This window comes from Trachemys scripta, chromosome 2 (genome assembly GCF_013100865.1).
Source record: "Trachemys scripta elegans isolate TJP31775 chromosome 2, CAS_Tse_1.0, whole genome shotgun sequence".
In the NCBI taxonomy this organism is placed as follows: Eukaryota; Metazoa; Chordata; order Testudines; family Emydidae; genus Trachemys; species Trachemys scripta.
The window spans coordinates 247,010,733-247,032,917 of NC_048299.1; the positions used below are offsets into that span (position 1 = coordinate 247,010,733).

At 37.1% G+C, this 22,185-nt stretch overlaps 1 protein-coding gene across 10 annotated transcripts in view; it reads right to left on the reverse strand.

Annotated features, from left to right (window-relative positions):
- Nucleotides 1–22,185, reverse strand: part of UBR5 (ubiquitin protein ligase E3 component n-recognin 5) — a 142,022-nt gene that overhangs the window by 38,502 nt on the left and 81,335 nt on the right. For 5 of the 10 annotated variants that reach the window (XM_034763408.1, XM_034763411.1, XM_034763415.1 and 2 more), the window contains 20 exons: nt 21,384–21,581; nt 19,954–20,164; nt 19,257–19,301; nt 16,308–16,434; nt 14,362–14,513; nt 13,807–13,902; nt 13,199–13,322; nt 12,139–12,236; nt 11,328–11,476; nt 9,550–9,641; nt 8,521–8,667; nt 8,296–8,414; nt 8,077–8,203; nt 7,844–7,973; nt 7,387–7,547; nt 5,726–5,965; nt 4,342–4,465; nt 3,348–3,459; nt 1,250–1,381; nt 52–309 (listed from right to left, as the gene is read on the reverse strand). In XM_034763408.1, coding sequence (XP_034619299.1) covers nt 52–309; nt 1,250–1,381; nt 3,348–3,459; nt 4,342–4,465; nt 5,726–5,965; nt 7,387–7,547; nt 7,844–7,973; nt 8,077–8,203; nt 8,296–8,414; nt 8,521–8,667; nt 9,550–9,641; nt 11,328–11,476; nt 12,139–12,236; nt 13,199–13,322; nt 13,807–13,902; nt 14,362–14,513; nt 16,308–16,434; nt 19,257–19,301; nt 19,954–20,164; nt 21,384–21,581 — 2,842 coding nt within the window. The remainder of the gene's footprint in view (nt 1–51; nt 310–1,249; nt 1,382–3,347; nt 3,460–4,341; nt 4,466–5,725; nt 5,966–7,386; nt 7,548–7,843; nt 7,974–8,076; nt 8,204–8,295; nt 8,415–8,520; nt 8,668–9,549; nt 9,642–11,327; nt 11,477–12,138; nt 12,237–13,198; nt 13,323–13,806; nt 13,903–14,361; nt 14,514–16,307; nt 16,435–19,256; nt 19,302–19,953; nt 20,165–21,383; nt 21,582–22,185) is intronic. The other 5 variants (XM_034763414.1, XM_034763412.1, XM_034763407.1 and 2 more) reach the window with 4 other exon arrangements.

Below are 22,185 nucleotides of genomic sequence, written 5' to 3' on the forward strand. Positions count from 1 at the left end.
AACAAAACCATTTATAAATGATGTACATGTATTCCCTTTGCTGAGACTTGCCTGCTGGGGCAGATGTGCTTGATGGAGCCGTGCTAGTTGTTCTCTGATTCTGGGTGTTACGTACAGCCCACTGCATTGAACGGGGAGCTTGGGCAGCACCATTGGCATGAGAGCTATTTGTGGTTCGCTCTAGAGGCTCATCAAGCATGAAGGTCTCCTGCTCTATGTCATCACTCTGGCTACTGCTGCTGTCTGAATCACTGGAGTCATTTGACTGAGAATCATCCTCAGAAAAAAATGCTGGAACACTGCTAGCACCTATGTAGGAAAATAGTGTTTATTGTAATTCATTTATAAGCAGTGATGCAGTCAGACTATTGTACATATATAATAAGTGTTTGAAAACTTCTTCCTGAAAAACAACTATAATTGTAACATTCAAGTACCATGCTTACAGAACATCCAGAAATGCATTCTAACAAATTGTCCTTAAAATACTAGTGCTAACTTTCTGCGACAGTTTTATGGAAAGGGAATCAAATTAGTTTTACTTATGTTTTGAAAGAAAGTTAAATGATTAAGGAACATTTTAATTAAAACCACAGTCCGTTTTCAGTAACAGTAATAGAGCAGAAAGTCAATGTACAAGTTTGACCTTCAGAAGACTTCAACTCTGATTTAGAAGGATCCTGCTCCCAAACAAGAAGGCAGAACAGTTGCTCTCAAAAATACTTAAAAGTAGTGTTCAAGTTACAGAGGGAAAAAGAAATATTAAAACATTTTAAGCTGACTTTTACAACACTCCCAGGTATTTTCACACTGATGCTAACAAACAGCTACGCGGCAACAGAACATAGGCAGAAAGCAATACTACAAGAGCCCATTTCTCTTAAGAGGGCTGCACACTGCCATCTTAATATAGACAAATCCAAACATTAAGTGAGAAAAACAGAGGAGGAGAAGCTTTAGAGAGGATTACAGGAGGAAAAGTCTCATTTAAATGCTAAGGGTTTCCCCTACAAATTGCGGGAAGAACTAACTATTTCCCCAGATTTCTCCTGCATTTGTTCTCTGCCGTTTACTGCCCTTGGCACTAAGCAGCATGTGACCCTTCAAAGATTTTGTACTAGAAGCTGACAAGTAAAGTCTCTCCCAACCTGTATTTAATCAGTTAGATACTTTCCTTTATCACATATGCCTAAATCCTGGCTTCCAAATTTAAATAAAGAACGATGCAAGAGTGGATGAAATGGTGTACCTGCTTCTGATCCCGCAGTAGCTGCAGTGACAACACTTCTACGCCCGCTAGCATTGTCCTGATTGCTGTGGTTACTCTCACTGTCACTTTCTGTTTCAGCTGCTGCTAGTAGATCCAGCTCCATGTCACTGCCTGTAAAAATGAAAAAATACAATATTAACATCTAATGCTTACAGAAAAATAATTTAATATCAAAGGAATTTGTGTAGTCCTGTATATGTATTACACCTCACGCTCATAACAGAGTACTAAGCATCTTAAAGCCATCTCACTTCTACACTTTTATTTCTTCTGTTTTGAGAATTAAGAACTCATTAAGAACTCAAGCCACAAGATTCTACATTTAAAGTGGCACTTACAGCCTTAATTCTGCTCCCTGTGCATATGTATTACATAGCCTTTAATTACAGGATTATGTTCTGTTTCAAGAAATAAAATGTACATATAAAAACTGAATATCTTGGGAGCCACTGAAGCCTTCAGGTAATCAGAATTTGATAGTTTCTAGTCACATTTCAGTTTTGGACAAACCCAAATCTGGATAATCAGGATTACCTGCAAATAAAATGGTTCAAAAGGAAAAGCCAGGGCAATCCTACCTTTAGGAACATAGAAAATGCCATATTTCATCAGACCTTTGGTCCATCTAGGCTGGCATACTGTCTCTGACAATGGCTGGTACCAGACAATTCAGACAAAAGAGCAACAGTCTCCATAATAGACAATTATGGAAAAGTTTGTCATAGGAAGAAATCTTTTCTAACCTAACACAGTTTGTGGTTGTCTTAAGACCTCAAATATAAAAGGTTAATATCCCTCTTTTTTTTTCCTATCTGATATAAATGTATGTTAGCAGTTCAAATTATTCTTTCCAACCTGTATTACTAAGCATTTGGCAATACTGTATTTTGTTTGACATCATGCTATTCATTTGTCTCACTTTGTTATGTCTCCCCAGTAGTCCTGTCTTCTCTAGTCTTGACCAACCTAAATAATTGGGTCATCTGAAATTTTTGCCATCTCCCTGTTCACTCCACTTATTACATCATTAATAATTGTACTGAATAAAAAACGGTCCTTTTATGAATCCTTGGGGCACCCCACCTAATCTTTTCTATTTAATACTGACTATTTCTACTCTTTTTTTAATCTATGCCAGTTTCTAGCCCGTAACTCTTCTGAAGGACTTTGTTCAAATGCTTTTTGAAATTTCAAATAAATTATATAAATCAGTTCTTTTTTTCCCCCTACTATTTTGCTGACATGCTAAAAAGAATTGTTGTATATTGGAGAGGCATGACTTTCCTTTGCAAAAGTCCCTTTCACATCTTGTTCATCTAAGTGTTCTATAACGCTCTATAATGGGTGTTTCAAACAGTTTATCGAATATTGAAGTAAGTCTCACTGTTCTGTAATTTCCATGAGCTTCCACAGCATCCTTGTAAAAAAAGGGGTACAGCACTTGCTATCCTCTAGTATAGCAACTGATTTTAATGTGAAACTGAGTACCTTTTATTAGCAATTCAATCATTTCATTCTGAAGTTCCTTCAGAACTCTTGGATCACCATCATCATCAGGGCCTAGAGCGATTTGTTAGTCTTTAACTGTCAATTTGTTCCATCACTTTGAAACCTCAATCTGTCAGTGTCTGATTTATTAGCTGAAAAGCGAAGCTATGAAGTCTGTATTGCCTCAAAATTCTGTGGTGAAGACCAATGCTAAGAAGCCATTAGCTTCTTTGCAATACCTTAGCCTCCTTAATTGCTCCCTTTATTCCTTGGTAGTTCAGCAAACTCATCTGTTCTTTCACAGGCTTCCTGGCTCTGATGTATTTAAATTTTAACTTATTACTTTCTTTATGCTGTATTATTGCTGGAGCATTAGCAGCTGCTATTCATACCTACATTATGCTTTTAGATATACATAAAAATAACATGCATCTGTTTTTCTTTGGGAGGGGACTTGTTAACTGTAACGGTTTGTCCAGAATCTTGTCTTTTAAAGGGATGAGGGAGGGAGGAAGAAGGAGAGATGCTCCTTTTGGATTATGGATAAAATTGTTAATAAAGTAACAGTATATGAATGAAAAGTGTATACCGTCTTCATCATGCTCGTCATGTTGTCCTTCTGCTTCAGCATTTTCTTCTCCATGTTCTTCTTGTTCATCATGGTGGTCTTCCTCTCCAGCTACTCCCTCAACCACTTCAACCTGGAAAATGCTTTTTATTTTTATGCTGTAACATGTATATTTATCTTAGTTCTGTTCAAGTACAAGGTGTCTGCACTATGATTCCAAGAACAAAATTCTGGAAAGAGCAAAGTGACAATTCTGTTTTCTGCAGCAATACTAGTATAAACTGAGCATACAATTCAGATAGAGGTGAGGAGGAGGAAGGTATTTATTTGCCCTAGTTTGTGTGGCAGCTCATTTGACAGTTCACAAATGAAGTGTTATGAAACAGACAAGGCACCCAAACATAAAGTTGCCTTGGACATCAGAACCTAATATTGAAAGGGAAATGTTGGCCACGAACACCAGGATTAACTAATTCTTTGAGTTTCTATATATATTTATATTTATTTTTTATCATCCACCTAAAAAAACTACAAAGGATCTTATCCAAAGGAAAAAACATCTCTTGGTGGACCTATGCTCTGAAATCTACCATATGTTAACGTATTTTTACAACAAAATATCACCCAACATACTTGAAACATGCAGCATGTAAAGGACTGCATGTTACTTTAACAGTGTTCTGAATCATGTTCTAGTTTTGCAAAATTCAAACTTAAGAACATGTCTACACCACCATTCAGTCCAATCCTATTTCCATAGCAAGACTGAACCATGTTGTAATCACGTCAGGAACTACTGTCTTGTAACGCAGAGCTTCACCACACTTTTTTCATGTGTATAGCAGACCTTACTTGCAGCATTCCTGGAGGCCACTGCAGTCTCAATACCATGTATATGCTCAAGTACTGAATTCATGACTTCCTAGCTCAGAGATGAGTGCTACTAATTATTCACTGATATTTAAACAGCAAAATGCACATGATGTATCAAATTGAGAAAAATTAAGAAAATAACCTCTTCCACATCTGCTGATACAATATCATCTTGCTCTTCATCTCTGCCACGAACTGGCTGTGACTGGCTGATCCGTCTCTGCTGAGGATTCCTTATAATGTAGGAGGACTGAGACTGACTGGAACTACAATAAAATAGAAACGTAAGTAAACTACTGCAACAGAAAAAATTACAGTATAAATATTTTTAACTAAGTAGTAGTCATTCACTTCCCTTCTCACAACAGAGCTAATCTAAAAATCTAGTGGAAGTGTGAGGATGGAAGAACAAAAGGACTTCCTTAGATTTACTATCAAATTAGGAGGACCAGCTTTTTCCTTTCCTTTCTTCCAAATGAGAAAAACACTTTCAAATTAGACTAAAATGGAGTTAGATTGTCACTTACTCAGCACATGTTCATCTTTCCATAAACACCCCAAACAGCAGCAATTAATCAGTGTGTTCATGTATGCGAGAGGGGATGACAGCAGTAGTCAGTGAAGAAAGGAAAGTACCATGGGCACTGGCAAATTGCTGCTTTTACCCAGCCATTAGCACTTCTCCAGTACTGCTGAACACTAGCATTTTTTCTATTTATCTTCTGGCTAAAAGTTACTTGATCCAGTGTCTCGCTCTGTGAATGAGTTTCAATATCATTACCCCTTACTGCACTTGGGCTGGAATCAGACTGTCTTCATCTCTCTGTGTTTCCAATATGGTCAGAGATTTGCTCTCATGCTCATTGGGGGTCTCCAGCAGCAGTTGCATTTCTCTAGACCAGTGGTTCTTAACCTGGGGTGCACGTACCCCATGGGAGCACGAGATGCCCTTTCAGGGGGGTGCGAGACATGCCAGATTTTTTTAGAAGGTAAATCATTGAAAACACAAATTAAGCACATTTATTTATTAACATTATACAAAAGATAATTCTCGCTCTTTTATTCTATAGTTACGATATATCTTGGTTTAAAGAACTGACCTACTTCAACGATTTTTTATAAGGGGTGAGAAGATATTTTGAGAACCAAAGGGGTACAGGCTGCAGTAAAGATTAAGAACCACTGCTCTAGACTCAGCCAAACAACACCAGATTACCCTCAGAACAACTGATTATGGTTTTTCCTGCCTCCCACATATTGTAAAAAGCATCCTGTATTCACACACTGACAGGTCCAGATGCAAAGTACACAGACCTGTTATTCTTTTATTATGTTCCGGTGGATGCTGCCACACAATTTTTTGTGATTTATATGCTCATAGGCAAGTATTTTGGCAACATTTTACTTGTAATATGGAGCGTTTACATTCTGCTACTAAATATATAAAATGATTCTTTAAAGAACATTCCAAAACCATATTTTAGCAAGCACATGACGAGATGAATAGAATAAGTAGTTAACTTTACCTGCTAGACTGATCAGATGATGGTCTTGGTGGTAGAGGCTCCACAGAGAATAGTTCTTCACTGCCTTGCATGGCATCTATACTAGTGCTAGCAAGAGTAAATGGTGCAGTAGGACGCGCAATACCCATCCTGACTGGAATAATTAGGGATTCCGCTACATTACACAACTCTTCCACAGCATAGGGTAACAATGCTTGGAATACACGTTTACATTTTCCAATTGGTTGTGGAATGAAGTTGCTAGAAAAAAAATTGTGGAAAGAAGAATCAAATAGGTCATCTTTTGAAAAGTGTTTATAAGAGATATATGGGTAAAAATTATTAACCAATGACAGAATATGAGACAATATATGTGTAATGCATTCTCAAAACAAAAAGCAAAACACTCAGTTACACGACAAGTGAAGCAAGCGAAGCTACAGAAATTGCAATAAATTTATGATGATGTTGGTCAAAAGAGAGTTAGAATTAGAGCTACTGGGAGAACTGCCTTCCCATCCTTTTCAGAGATTTTCAAACTTTTCCTGTTCTGCAACAGGACAAAACAAACAAACAAAAAACAGACTCTCACACCTCTCCCAGAACAGCCAACAACATGGGGATTAAGGCATTAACATGGGATGAAGGATGTCCAGGTTCAAATCCCTGCTTTGCCAGTCTCCTTCATCCCAAGTCAGCATCCTAACTATCAGCCAATAGCTATTCTGAAGTATGGGGTCTCAGTCTTTTCTGTTGGAATAGTTCTACTTTGTAGACATTTCCACTGGAGCAGGTGCTTGAACTTAAGTCTCCCACATCCCAGATGAGCACCAATCACTGAATGTTCTGGGGTGGGTGAGCCTGCAAGCCTCCCTCCCTCCACCAACAAAAAGTTTGCTTTAGCTTTTATCGGCATTTATTGAAAAATTCTCAACTAGTTCTAGTTCAACTACTTCTTGTTAATGCCTCAAAAATGAGGCAGCACATACAAGTGTATTGTTGACAGAACAAAGTTGGTCAAGGCAGTACATTTTGTATAAAAAACAGAACTCATTCAACATTAAAATGTAAGGTTCCTTTTATATCTTAACTAAAAGAAGTTCAGCTCGCAATTTATAAAAGCTGAGGTCCAATGCAGCACTGTGGGTAGGGCCATGTGTGATGTAAACTTCACAGTTCCACCAACACACTTCATTTTTTATCTGTGACACCTGACATAAGTCTGGAGACACTACAAGAAACTGCCAATTGTGCTGAACTGTGTGACTATGTTATGTATGTTGTAGCTGTGTTGGTCCCAGGATATTAGAGAAACAAGGTGGGTGAGGTCATATCTTTTACTGGACCAACTTCTGTGGGTGAAAGAGCTACACAGAGCTCTTGTTCAGGTCTGTGTAACTTGAAACCTTGAAAAGAGAAGTCGGTCCAAAAAAAGATATCACCTCACCCACCTTATCTCTTTAAGTATGCTATGGGAAAAGAGAGACTAAAATAAGAGTCAAACCATTCCTTTTTATATGGAACTTAAATATCATTTGAATCCAGATCTCCAAAAGTAAAAAGTTAGTTTCAGAAGCCTTATGCATCACCTACCCCCACAAAACCATTTTAGTGTTTTCTTTATTAATGACCAACACCAGTTCATACACATCCATTTATGTAATAAGTAAAACAACCCTTACTTTTTCTTTTTGGATGAAGCCATTTCCACACTAAGAATAACAAAAACTCTTGCCACAGAACGCAGAAATCTCATTGTAACGGCAATAGCTTCTTCTCTGCGCCCTGGAGTGTATTTATTTTGTAGCTCCTTTACAAGAGTACCCAGCAAAGTATCTAAAAGCTATGGAAAGAACAATATAATGTATTATTTATGTGGTAAGGAATCACACTAGAAATGCTTAATGCATTATGTTTCAAGTGTCTAAATTAAAGATTCACAGAAAACTGGTATCTAAAAATGTGCTAGTTCCTTAATGTAAAAAAAGGCATATTTAGTAGATCACGTAAGAGCAGAATTGGGTGGAAAATCCCATGCCTTATATTTGAAACTGAATTAAAAACCAACTCTTAAACTTGTATCTAATGGATATTGCATGATGTACAAAATTAATTTAAAACATGGCTAAGAGTGCTTACCAAAATGTCTGCTGTGCACTTGACAATAAGGCAATGTGTAAAGCAGTCCAACCGAATTGTACCACTTTGCTGATTAAGGTAAACTTGTTCTTCAGGCAAAAGATGACCTATTCTACTGCTTGCACTAAGACTTGGAAAAAACAAAGCAAAATGAAAAAAATTTATATAAGTTGACAGATCTCAAAAACAACAGTTTAAAAAAATTAATTGAAACAATATTTGCAAATACACACGGGTCTTTATTCTCCTGGGAGCCAAACATGATCATAGATTTCAGCGCATTCCAATCTTGTAAAACCCGTTCCAAAGCAAGCTGAGCAAATCGTGGAGGTTCTAAATCGTGATCAGGCATATCAGAATCTAAAGAGAAAAAAAAGGCCAGAGTGGCATGTGAGAAAGGTAGTGAAATGCAGAGACCTACATAGTCTTCTTTTCATTGAAAAAAGGCTCACCTTCAGGATTTGCAGTTTTACGATTACGATCTTCCCTAATTCTAGGTGGTCTGTACTGGCAGTGTTCTACAGTTTGCCTGGCAACTGTCTGTACTAAGAATAATAGAAGGTGTTCCCCCCTGTAATGCAGAATACATTAGTAAGAAAAATATTTAAAAACAAACCTGTCATATATATTATTCCTTCCACTCCCCCGCCCCAAGTCACTACAAATACAAAACTTACCTGCTATTTGGCATTGTGACCAGATTTGTAGTGGTAAGCAGTCTGTAAAGTAGATCAAGACGAGCAGACTTCTGTCCTGCAATTAATGTTTTACACTTGCATTTTTCCCAGCAATCACAGTAGGCTGTTGGGGATGTTCGCTTGAGCCTGAAATAAATAAAAATCTTTAACATCACTGTTCAGAAATTCATTTTTAAAATATTTACTGAAAGGGGCTTTTGGGTTTTTATTTTTTTTTAAATATATTTAGTTTTCTACTACAAACTTTTTGAAATAACAGTAAACAAACAAAACACTAATTTAAGAGAAAAAAAATTACTATTCCTAAATAACTTCAGTTTATTGGTGTTCTGTTCTACTATTGATTTAGCGTGACAGTTTCACTATATAAAACTTTTCACATTTCAGATAGCTTTTTTAAAAAAACTAAAAGGGGTCTCCAAAGCATCAAAAAGTTAAACGGAAATCTTTTTTTCCTACTGAAGAAAAATCAAAGATACTTAAAAATTACAAGCACATCTTTGTGGGTATAAGATGATAACTTGTTAGTTTACAGATGTTTGATATTAACGCAGCTGAGCTTAAGCTGTTTAATGAAGTTACCTAAACTGTAGCTTCAAATTTGTAGCAATCAAATATTTTGGATGTATATTTGGTTTCTAGCTCATTTATCCCTTGCTCAGGGCTAGTTTTTAGAGGGAACATACATTAAATTTGTTTTGATGCTTGATAGCTTTGGTTCACATTTTATTACTATAGAAGCAAACTTTTGAGGTTGTGGTTGAATATGCTAACCATTTACTCTGTATACCACTGCCTCTAGTCAAATAGCAGAAAGACTAAAAACATTTATGGATATAGACTGGTTCATATTAAGTTAATTTTTAATAGTTTATTAATTTGCAAGTATTTTATAGCATAAGCTAATGAATAGGAAGCAACAACTAATCAGAAGTGAAAGCAGTTAGTGAATGGAACCAATTAAGACATCAATTTGACTGTAAGATAGTGAACTCAGTGTGTACTTACTTGCAATCATGACCTTTGTGACAAACCCGTGCACATTCTGTGCAACAACAAAGAGATTCCAGTAAGCCACATGTTCGGCATTCAAAAATATCCTAAAATGAAAAAAACCACCATTTTATAAACATGAAGTTATATGCATAATCTCCCCCTCACAATGGATATCTAGTATAAATATTCACATATTATATTAATTCAATACAATATCAAAAATGTAGGGCTGAAAGAGACCTCAAAAGTTCATCTGCTCCGCCTCCATCTTCTATAATGATACAGGATTAAGTATATTACAGTATACTTAAATACAGTAAAAGATGCTTTATGTGGCATGTTGCGGGAATGGGGGGTGCCAGTAAGTGAAAAATGACAGTTAACTAAGAGGGAGGGAGTTTGGGTGTGGGAGGGGGCTCGGGGAAATGGGCTGGGGCATGGGAGGGGGTGCTGCATCCATGCAGGGCAGGGGAAAGGCGCTCACCTCGGGTGGCTCCCTGCAAGTGGTGACCTGTCCCGGCTGCTCCTAGGCAAAGGCAGGCAGGTAGCTCCACATGCTGCCTCCGCCCACAGGCGCCGTCCCCGCAGCTCCCATTGGCCATGGTTCCCAGCCAATGGGAGCTGCGAAGCTAGTGCTCAAGGCAGGGGCAGCACACAGAGCTGCCTGCCATGCCTCCGCCTAGGAGCAGCCGAGACAGGTCACTGCTTACAGGGAGCTGCCTGAGGTGAGCACCCCCCAGATCCAGCACCCAGGACCCCCTCCTGCACCCCAATCTACTGCCCTGAGTCTCCTCCCGCACCCAAACTCCCTCCCAGAGCCCGCACCCCACCCCCCTGCCAGACTATAAATCCCCTGACTGACTATAAACCGGAATTTCAGTGAAGATCAGAAATGCCAGTTTATAGAGCTTTCCAATAGGTGAAGCGCTGAATAAAAGAGCTTTTACTGTATTCCTTTGGTAATCTTTCAGTAAAAGTGAAGCTTTTAATAAGTAATAATAAATAAAATAATAATATATGGAGAGATACCTATCTCAGAACTGGAAGGGACCCTGAAAGGTCATCGAGTCCTGCCGCCTGCCTTCACTAGCAGTACCAAGTACTGATTTTGCCCCAGATTCTTAAGTGGCCCCCTCAAGGATTGAACTCACAACCTTGGGTTTAGCAGGCCAATGCTCAAACCACTGAGCTATCCCTCCCCCCTATTAAAACTCAATGTCAAACTAAGGCAAGACTGAGCAACAGGACAGTTCTGGAAGAATAAAAGTAAGCTGAAAGGAAGACAAGCTCCATTTTTAGAGCTGCATTAAAGCTTAAATGGTGGCTGTAGTGGCCCCACGGTAAAAATGGACTTTAAAAGTTGCTGAGTAGGTTCATTTATGTTGGTTAATCAAAGTCTGCAATGCCTCTAAAATCTTGCTTTTAAAAATATTCCTTTAACACACAATAGAACTACTGTGAAACACTTCTGCTAGTTAATCCGTCAGACTATAGAATACTCTGCTCACCTACAAATCTATGTCCAAGCTGTTCAGGGAAACAGCCCTAGAACTCTACTAGCAACAAGGTTTTGACCAAAACCAGCTACCTATTTATGTTTTCCATTTTGAGAAGTGGAAATAGATAAAGCCGACTATAGCACAACTCCAAACTGCTAAAATGAATTAACAGATGAAGTTCATCTATACAAGAATAGGGCCAGTGGTGTTCAGTAACACTAACTCTAAAGTACAGACAATGCATAGTTGAAACACATTCCCATTTAACTTATTAAAAAGTGTTTAACTTACCTGATTAATGTGCTCTGCTCCAGTCCACGTAAAGCTGCATGTATCATTACAACACAGGACATATAAAGGAGAATCATCTGGGTTTGTGCCAGATGGGCAAACCATTCCCATGAACACATCTTCCTCTTTTTCACTAGAAGTTGCCTCCGCTAGAAAAATTCAAGCATAAAAGTGTTTTAAAGCAAAGTTTTTCATAATAAAATCAATTTTAAAAGAGTTAAAAATATGAATGATAAAATGCTCTCAATAATATTTAGACGACTTCTTCCCCAACACACTATAGGTCTTCCCTGCAAAGAACACCTGCAGATAACTACAATAGGAAGTTAAGCAGGTGCCTAAGTCTTTTCAGGAATGGGACCTAAATATGTGTACAGTTGCATCATATACTGTATTCCAAACCAGAAAGAATAAACTTAAGTAGTGGATCAAGTGATCCATTTATATTACAGGAGTACTGTGACGTTTAAATCATTTAGCATTTTGAGAATACTATCTTAATTCATTAGTGTTTGTAAAGCAACAGATCCTTGAATGAAAGGCCTTGTATAGAGCAAAGTAGTAATATTAACAAAACTTCATTGCTACTATTAATACACATATTAGTACATGTTCTCAAATAGCAAATTATCCATGACACAGGCACCATATTTTGGGTGGGGGTAAATTTTGAACACCAGCATTTACTCAAACAACTTTACATAAAAGAATGTTTGTTAGTTATACAATCAATTACTGTTTTTGTATGTATGCCAAAATTAAAAAAAGGAAACAGCTCTGTATGCATAAAACATTTTTGAAACTCATTTACCTTTGGCAATTTTCTGTGCAGTTTCCAGAATGGTAATTGCAGCAGGGTACGCTCTGCCACTAACAGCAGACATAAACGGTGTCATACCTCTTGCATCTCTAGTAAACAAATTTGTAAAGTTATTACCAAATAAGCCAAAAAAATGCTGAACTTGTAGTTGCAAAAGAAAGCTATGAAATAGGCCAACTTAACCCTATATAAACAGGAATTAGTCTAGATAAGTGGGGCTGCTGAATATTGGTACATATAAAGTAATCAAAAAGAATTTTTTGGGGGTAACAGAGAACAAAACTGGAAAGATTAAAAAATGAAGTTAGTATAGCGCATACATTAAGGAAAAGCAAGGAGTTGGTAATTTAATAATTTACCATATATTTAAAACGTTGTCATGTTGATTAAAGGGAGAAACTCAACTAATTAAGAGTGTCTTTTTTTACTGTAATAATATAAATAGTCTCTTCAGAAAAGAATTCAAATGTTTGACTCCTTATAATCTTTGCTTCAGACCTCTTTGGCATCTTATAGCAAATCTTTATTGCACAAAGGGCAATATGTCTGTCAAAGTTCCAGAGTTTCCTGACACTTAAGTAGTGTCCCTTTGTTTCTTAATTCCTCCCTAGTATGAACAGTATATCAATTTTATCAATCTCGTCAATTGTGAAAATTTAGTTAAATTTCAAACCCTTGTCTTCTCCAAAGATATTAAGCTGGATTCCATATCATCTTTTTTCACAAAGAATCTCTAGACCTGGTGTTGATTTCTTATGATATACCCGTCTCCAATACAGCATTATCACAGTGTAAGTGCCTAGATTAAATATCCTCCAAAGGGATTACTTGAGAAGTAAAGTACTTTGTAATCCACGTATCTGTGTGCACACACACTCTTGCAGACATTCTGCAGTAATTCTAGTTTAATATACTGCTTCATATTTAAAATTTGCCTACATATTGAAGACATTTTCATCAAGATGTTCATGAGTAAGTTTCAGATCATGTATCATCTTCAGGGGACATTTGTTTTAAACAATGGTGGCACTTTTCATTTGAAAACCCTTACTTGGCTGATAGTAGCTCTCGAAGATAAGGTTGTAAAACGACACTATCACATAACAATTTCAGTATAAAATGAGCATTTGCCTTCCGATCCTTTGATTCCACTACAGATGGTTCAGTAGAAGGACCTGCAATCAGAAAAAATACTTCTGTGGAAACAATCCAAAGTAGGTCCCTATTAAGTGGGTCATTTAATAAAAGTAATTTCATCAAAGAGAGACAGCTGTATTAAGGTTACCATCAATCATCACCTTGACTATGACAGTCTTGGCAGTTTCAGCAACACATTATGCATTTCACTGTATATAAAGGATTGTCGATTTGAGAATATGAAATGTTATGAGCTGAAACAGATAGTAAGCACAATTTCATATTACTATTGACATTTTTACATGCACAACATTTGCAGGTAAATAAAAGTGTATGTGATATTCTATTGAGCTGTGCTTTACTTAAAAATAAGTTTAAGAATAGTGGTAAATGCTGCTTCAAGCCAAAGCTATCTGTATTTACAAAGGAGGAGCAGTTGGGATACACAAAAACCTATCAGAAAGGTAGCTTTTGTGATTTCCCGCCCCCCAAAGCATATCCAGATAAAGAGCAGGTTCTCACCTGGTATGGTGGAGGTGCTAGGTCCTGGGCCAGTGCCAGTCGCTGCTGTGGTAAGAGATCCCACAGCGGGGGCCAGGATAAAATCAATGTCACCATCTTTCAGTAAACAGAACAACAGGGATATTTTTTATATATTGATGTACATTCTAACAACAAGCTTTTTCCGCAGTATTCTAGCTACACTATACACCTGTTTATATTTAACTGACATTTTGCTTTGAGCAAAAAGTCATGTCATTAGGCGGACATCAATATAGCCAACATTATAGCAAATACTTTAAAATGCTGTTGCCAAACTTTTTAAAACAAATTTTGTTTATTGTACCAGTTTGGATAAGTGCTTTTAAATTCTAAATCACTGCTTCCATACAAAAAGTACATCTGATTACTCCATTACTAACATTACTTACTCTTCAGGACATTTTTTAACATCTATACATTTCAGTCTCAGACACTAAATTTTAAATTCACCTTCAAAGTCATTAGTTTTTTTTTTTTTTTTTTAAATCATGTCTAGTTTTACACTCACATCCATTGATACATTAGCAATCTTACCAGGATCCATTGCAGGAGGATCAGGAACCCAGCTGGGAGGAGCTATTGGTGGAGAAACTGGGTCCTGGTGGTCACTAGATGAAGCTCCAGCTTCATGTCTACCCAATCCAGCTGCTCGCAAGGATCTTCTCATCATCTCCCTTAATCTCAAACTGAATACAAACCAAACAGAACAAATTCACTTCCACATTAAGTATATTACCTAATTATAAATCAAAGAAAAACTTTTGTAGTTAAAGGCAACCCAAACTTCTTTTATTCCCATAATTGTCTTAGGTACAGAGAAAACATCAGTCAAGCAATAAATTTTAAATTTCCTCACAACATTCTATTGTAGCAGGATATATTGGCCCTTTAAGGGCAGCTGTGGCCCAGTACTTCTGTTATTGGGTCTTGTTCCCTTTAAGAGGGAACAAGTGAGAAAGCAAAGCTAATTGGGAAGCAGGCTAAAAACCACAGGACTTATTCCTCAGTAAGAAGAGACCAGCAATAAGGCAAAATATGGAGTTGGTCTCTCCATTAAGAGAAAGACTAAGGAGGAAAAGGCTAAAAGGAGGAGGAACCCCAAGGAGAGAAAAGTTGTTCAACCCCCAAAGGAGCAGGAGATGAAGGATCTGTTTAATGAAGAAAGGGCACACAACTATTATCCCCACTGCATCAACAGGGCTGAAGCTGGATAACCAGTGGGGGTTTGTGGGGCAAGATGGTAATAGAGGCTTGTGATGGAAGCAGTAGAAGGACACAGTGTCTGACAAGAAGTGGTGTGAGCTCGAGTCCTTGTATATGCACCTTATTTAGAAGTTGCAAGGTTAGGGATCCCAGAGAGAGTAAGAGGAAGGCTCCACCTTTTACTCCCCTGCATCAAAAGGGAAGACTGTATCGATATGGAGTAGAGGACTATGGCCCAGGGATGGCAAAGGACTGTTTTATTTTATATGGATTTATGCTTTGGTGAGAGAGTCAAAGCACGAATATCATATAGGCTCCCCATCCAGTCAAAGGAAAACTGAGGAATGGCTCTGGAACCTGATACTTGAAAGATAAGAACTCATTACACTTATCTAAGTTCTGTCCTAAACATCTATCAATGTAGATACCTCTCAGATCTGAAGGCTTGTGGGGGGAGCACTTAATGAAATTAGAGGTCTTGCAGCAGGCAAATAAATAGGGACACCTTGTGAGTTTATCAATGACCTAGAGCAACATAGGTACCATACCCCCCTCGCCCCCACCAGTAGCAATAATTGGTTGGGTGGAAAAGGGGAAGAAAAGTTGAAAGAATCTAAGAAGCTTTCAGAATGGATCATTATAAAAGATATTAGGAATATCAATTTCAATATTACTCATTTACTTTGCCATCACAGAAATTACACTTTAATAGATACAGACCACACACTGAAATCATAAGCCTATCCTAGAAGTTTTCCTAAGATGTAAATATAAGTAGCAATTGTCAAACACTTCTATAAAACACTTCTATTCCTAGACTCTTTAATTAACTGCAGTTTATTTGGTGCTTTATAAACCACAATTAAAGCCTCTAAATCTCCAGGTTGTAGATAAGTACTAATACCACTTCACAGTTGAGGAAGCTGAAGGCCAGAGTAGTTACAAGACATGCCCACAAGTCCATGCTAGAGCTAGAAACAGAACCAAGACTGTCTGGCCCTCACTCCTGCACTTTAATCACTACACCCCCATTTCCTTCTCCTTAATCTGACAACAGCACCCCATGATTTACTACAGATAAAAGGCAAAACAAACCTCTTCAAGGATAGGTTTATGATTTCAATGTGTGTGGTCTGTGTACATTAAAGTGTAATTTCTATGATGGCAAAATAAATGAGAATATTGAAATTGATATTCCTAATATCACCTTTTATAGTTTCATTAACATACAAAGGGTACTCAAAGTACAAAACAAGCTTGTTAAAACCAGTTTATACCTTCTGCTGCTTGATGATCCTGCCCGATTTCCTGGACCATTACTTGATACTACTGAGATTGCATTTGCAATAGCCTCAACTGCAGAAAGCCTTTCAGCAAATGTATTCCTTTCAGAGCGCTCTGCTTCTGAAACATTAAGAAAAACATTTGGTGCCAAATTTTAAATAAAGTATCATTATAAAGAAAGGAGTTAAAACAGGGATCTTAATTACATCTTAAAGACTCTCCTGCAAACTCTTAATTTGTTTGTTTTAAATTCAATTAGTCTTCCGGCTGCAAATTCCCTGGCTCTAGGAGGAAAGTAGCTGTTGATGGGAAATGACTGCATAGAATGCGCTTTATGATCTGCAAAAACATGGATCTTATGTTTTTCATTTTGAAAGTGGTATCCAGATATTATTGCTATGTGCCTTATACACGTGTAATTATTGGAATAAGACCCTGGATTCAATGAATAAGGTATAGAACTATCAGTATCTTTATATACGACAACCCAAAGAGTCTTAAATCTCCTCTAATGGCTGTACAAACATACAAAGGGCATGAGTGCCAAAGGGAACCAGCATTTGAAATGTCACCGCAAAAGAAACCATTGCACAGCGCTCCCCTCTGAAATTCTCTGAGGTGTCAATCCAATAAAGTTAATCAAGATACTGATGACAAAACAATATCGTGCAGGCAATTCTGACAAAAAATCTATGGTACAGCAAATAGGATCAGCAAGACATTTTCATAGCTTTGTGTATTAGAAAAAAGTTTTACAAAAAGAATTGTATAATTTAACATAAAAGGTTTCTCTCAAAGAGAACTGTTTTGTCTGGATTACAACATTCCTGTGAAACAGCCAACCATCTAAACACAACACCACTGTGGTAACTAAAAATCCACATATGACTAAGGGCATGTCTTCACTAGCAACATTAAAGCGCTGCCCCGGCAGCGCTTTAATGTGGCTGTGTAGTTGCGGCACCAGCGCTGGGAGAGAGCTGAAAAAAAACCACCTCCACCAGGGGAATAGCTACCCTCTCCCAGCGCTGGTGCACTGTCTCCACTGGCACTTTACAGTGTGGAAACTTGCAGCACACAAGGGTGTGTTTTTTCACACCCCTCAGCGAGAAAGTTGCAGCGCTGTAAAGTGCCAGTGTAGACAAGGCCTTTAGTGCTTCTATCTGGATAATGAAAAATTATATCGACTATATTCTTCTATAGTCCTTTACTTACTTCCCTATGAAATATTCTCGTTCAGAATCTCATAAAATAGGCATCAATAAAAGTAATTAGAAATACTGTTCAGAGGGATACAAGCTAAAAACAAAACATTTCAAGTTAAGTAGTCAATACAGTTTACAGGGTCATTTTCTTTGTTTATTTTATCCAGACAGATAATGTGAAACTGCAAAAAAATCACCACACTGGATTTATATTCCAAGTTAAAAAATTTCACAAAACATTTCTGTACCAGCATTTAACTAGAATTGCTTAAGGTTTCTACTTTAATTTGATCAAAAAGTTCTGAGGTTACAGTATTGGTACTGTCTATATATAAAAGCATAACAGCATTATAAGTGGTACCGGTATTAACACGTTTATTTAACATTGCCTGACATTTTCCATTATAAGACCCTATTTCAGTTGCTTATAGCTTTGCCAAACTCGAACCATTTGGACTGAAACTTCATGCTGACTGCCTTAGGCTTATGTCTTTTTGAAAAGTTTAAGGCAAATTGGTTCAGCTGTTTCTCAGGAAGAGATTAACAGCTTAGTCCAGGTTAAAATTTTTATAACTGTTTCATTGACAAGCCTAAGCACACCCTCAACAGAACCTGGAGTTGAACCCATTACTCCTGAGTCAACATTCCTTTGCTGCCATCCCTGTCTAGTGGCAGGTCAACAGAAGATAACCGTCTACCACTACTGTTAGCTCAAGTAGGGAGGACTGTGCATGGGAACTAAAGAGCCCAACCCTACTTACGAGGAGGAGAGTCGTCAATATGACTCCACATGATGGAATTTTTATCTTTTTGGATTTTAAGTTTTAAGGAAACCTGGTAAATTACATTTAAAAAAATTGTCAAAAGAATGTTAAGGTTGCACAGTCAAGTATTCAAAATTAGGAAGAGACAGAATTAAGGTTGCCAGCCAATGCAATCTTATTTCAGTCCTCTTGTGGATATGCATTTTAATACAGTCTTTAATTACATGATCACATAGTATTTTTTCCCACAGGACCACTGCCTCAATCAGTGCACATGATGGACAGTGCTCTGGGAATCACTGTTGTGTAGTGAATGAGGCTTTCGTCTGTAGGACCCCTGCCTCATTTTTGACACAGAAATTGGAAGGTGTGTAACGAATGAGACTGGGAACTGCAGGAAGAAAAAGGATGGTCTTGCAGTTAAGGCAGCTGTATGCCACTCTAGAGAATTGGATTCTATTTCTGCCTCCCCCAGTACCATATAGAAACTCTGTGGCAAAGTCACAAACCAAATTTTTCATTGGTGACCACTATGTGCTTGTTGGGTAACCAATCTGAGGCACATGGGGTTTGATTTGAGAGTGATCCACACTTCTACAATGGCATCTGAGATTAATGGGAGTTGTGCTCTGAACATAGAATGTTATAAATTGCTAAATACTTGGGGAAAAAAATCAGGCCCATGGCTTCTCAAACTGAGCACCCAAAATTAGTTGGCACTTCTGGATTTAATCTCTAAGCTTCAGTTCCTCATGTGTAAAATAGTGATACCACCACCCGGGCACCACAGTGGCATTATGAAGAGAAGTTCATTAATGACTGTAAAGAACCAAGATACTACTATGAGAGCACCACAGTAAAGCCCATGAGGAAGTTAAATCTTTATTCAGTGCAGGGTTTGGATGGTGTACAATAAATAAGGAATGGGGCCACACATTGAATGATGAGGATAAAAGAAATATTGAATAGCTACCCATTTGGTGAGCACTGTCCATCTTGTGCACTGAATGAAGTAGCCCTGTGGAAACAATAGTATGTGATCATGTAATTAAAGACTGTATCATAATGCATATGCAGAAGGGGGCTGAATTAAAATTGCAAGAGTAGTCTTAATTCTGGCATTTCCGATCTTTTGAGCATTTGACTTTGCAAACTTAATGTTCTTTTCATGTGTATTTTTTTTTGATACAATAGTATTTTAAAAGCTATAAAAAATGTCAGTCCCTTAAATCAACAAAAAGCCCTTTGTTCATATTTTCCAATACAGATTTCTCAATGGAAGAAATACCAAAGTCACCCCTAAACATTAGACAAGTTATCTGATAATCCTGGAAAGAAAACTTAAACACTGTGTGTGTCTGTGTGTGTAAAAAAAAAACCCCAAGCTAATAGTGATATAAAGGGACAATCTAAAATTTTCAGATCTGGGTGCTCTAAGTTTGTCCTAAAACCATAGTTAGGCACCTAAAAAAGTAGTGCTGAGTTCCCACAAATCCCAGTGAAGCAAATGAGAGCTGTGTAAGCTCCACACCTTTGAAAAGTTAGGCCATTTATTTTAGGTGCCACATTTTAGGCACTTGTTTTGAAAATTTTGACTCTCCTTCAAGTATTCTAGAAACTATTAAAAAAAAAAGGTAGTTTCAAAAAGGCTCTCATGATACATTGCTCACCCTCTTCCTCTTTAGTTTCTTTGTTACTGGTTGGGAAGCATACAGATACACAAGCATGCAGAATATTACGATTTCCATCACATCTGTGGCTGAGGAAAGTCTGCAGCATTTGTAGATTCTGATCCAAGACAACAGCTTGTTCAAGATTCATCAGGTATTGTCTGCAGGCCTCATAGTCACATCGGAGAATATGCTGCATTAAAGTCTGTTTCTGTGCTCAGAAAAAGGAAGAAAGACTTTAATAAAATGGAACAAAAAATTTAGAAACAATTCTAGATACTTCTGGCTTCACATTGAAAAATTAACATGCAAAAGCTTAAAGTCTAAGATGTTCACTGGTAACACAGGAAATGTTGAATACAAATATACCAGAACCTTTTTTCTTTTTTTTTTTTTTAATGTTATGATCTCAACATCATCTCATATTGAGACTGAATGTCATTTCTACTGTAACCAAATAATAAAAGAAAATTAAAGAAAAAAGGACATGCTGAAATACCAATCATCTGTCAAACCTACAAAAGCTTGGCTCTTGGCATCATACCTGGTTACATCAATTCAAAAGATACAGGATTTCTATGATTCATGACTATGTAACACAGCAAAATTGTAGGACTCAAGGACCACAGCAAGTGGTCTGTATGAACTGACTTTTATAGGGTTTTCTCTTAATGATTGGTAGAAGTGGGATGGGAAGGTTGAAATTCTCTGGGTGATCCCTTTTCCTCCTAAAAATGTGGAGTACCCCAATGGTAGGTCTAGTATGATGTGCAGCAGTACAGCACACATGATAAATTCATCCTTTAGGGAATCTAACACACCAAGTAGTGGAGGTTCTTCTAGCATGTTTGGCATTTTGCATAAACTAGTGTGCAATATATTGTATAATTATTTATATGGTGCTATAGGTGTACATGGCACTCTACAGAGGATTCAAGCAAGAGGTCCTTCCCCAAAGATTTTATACGTCACAACAGTGGAGATTCACAAGAAATCACTTGTTCAATTTCTCCTTTAACATTTCCTGCACTAGTTCAAATTACAGGCAAACTGTAGTGCATTTACAGTAAAATGACAAACTTCTAATCACTTGAGAAAACACATACATTCATAATAGAATAATACAATATTATGCAAGAGACACTAGTCAATATTTTAAACTTTAGAAGCATAATCCCTAATAATTCTAACAATTATAAATAATTTAAAAATCTCATACTGAAGTCATGTCAAAGACCTTTTGGTTTACTAAATAGTTGTGTTTGGTTTTCATGTTTATAAAACATTACTTAATTTAAAATGACAGAAGAGTAGAAATGCAATGGTAATTTAAAGAGTGAAATACCAAGATGCTTTAATTTACCATTTTAAAAAAAGCAGTTATTAAGATTACCATGTAGTAATGAAGTAAGCAAAACATAGAACATTACCTCTACAGCCATGATGATGATAGCAGCTTTCTTTTTGATGGTTGAATTAGCAGGAAGATTTGTTAAGGAATGAACACCCATTCCAAGACTACTAATAGGTGGAAGATCAAGCCAGTCGGGATCCCTTATTCCACCCATGCAATCTTTTGCCATTGGATAGATAGTTCCATTTCCATCTCTAAGAATAATAGGAGATTCCTACATAAAAATAAATTAATACCAGATCACCATTTTGCAAAATCATATAATATGTATTTCCACATTTAAATCCCTCCTAAAGACTCACTTCTGTCATGCTGCCCACAGGAAATCTAGTTGATTTGAAATTCATAACCTCTCTCTACCTATTCTTAGATTGAGCTCCTTGGGGCAAGAGCCACCCCTTCTTGAATGACTGGGAAATGCCTAGCACAGCACAGGCACTAGCACAAATAACACTTAATTTACTTGAAAAAATTAAAATTAAATCTTAATTAAAATGAAATATGTATCAATCCTAATACAACACCGGATTTTGACACCATAATTTATTGAAAAATACTTACAAACAAACTTGAATGGAAACACTGAATTCTACACATTTTCAGAGTGCCTTTGACAATAAAATGTTCTTACATATCTGTACTAAAGATCAGAAATCACTGAAATTTATTTTTTTCTGTTTCTTCTTCTAAACACCTATGTATGCCTGCAGATCCATTATTCACTTATGTCACCTAAGCAAGGCTACAGTCATGGACTGCCTACACAACTGTGTGTGTGTAATATAATTTCTCTATAGCCTTTATATAATCATCTGCAT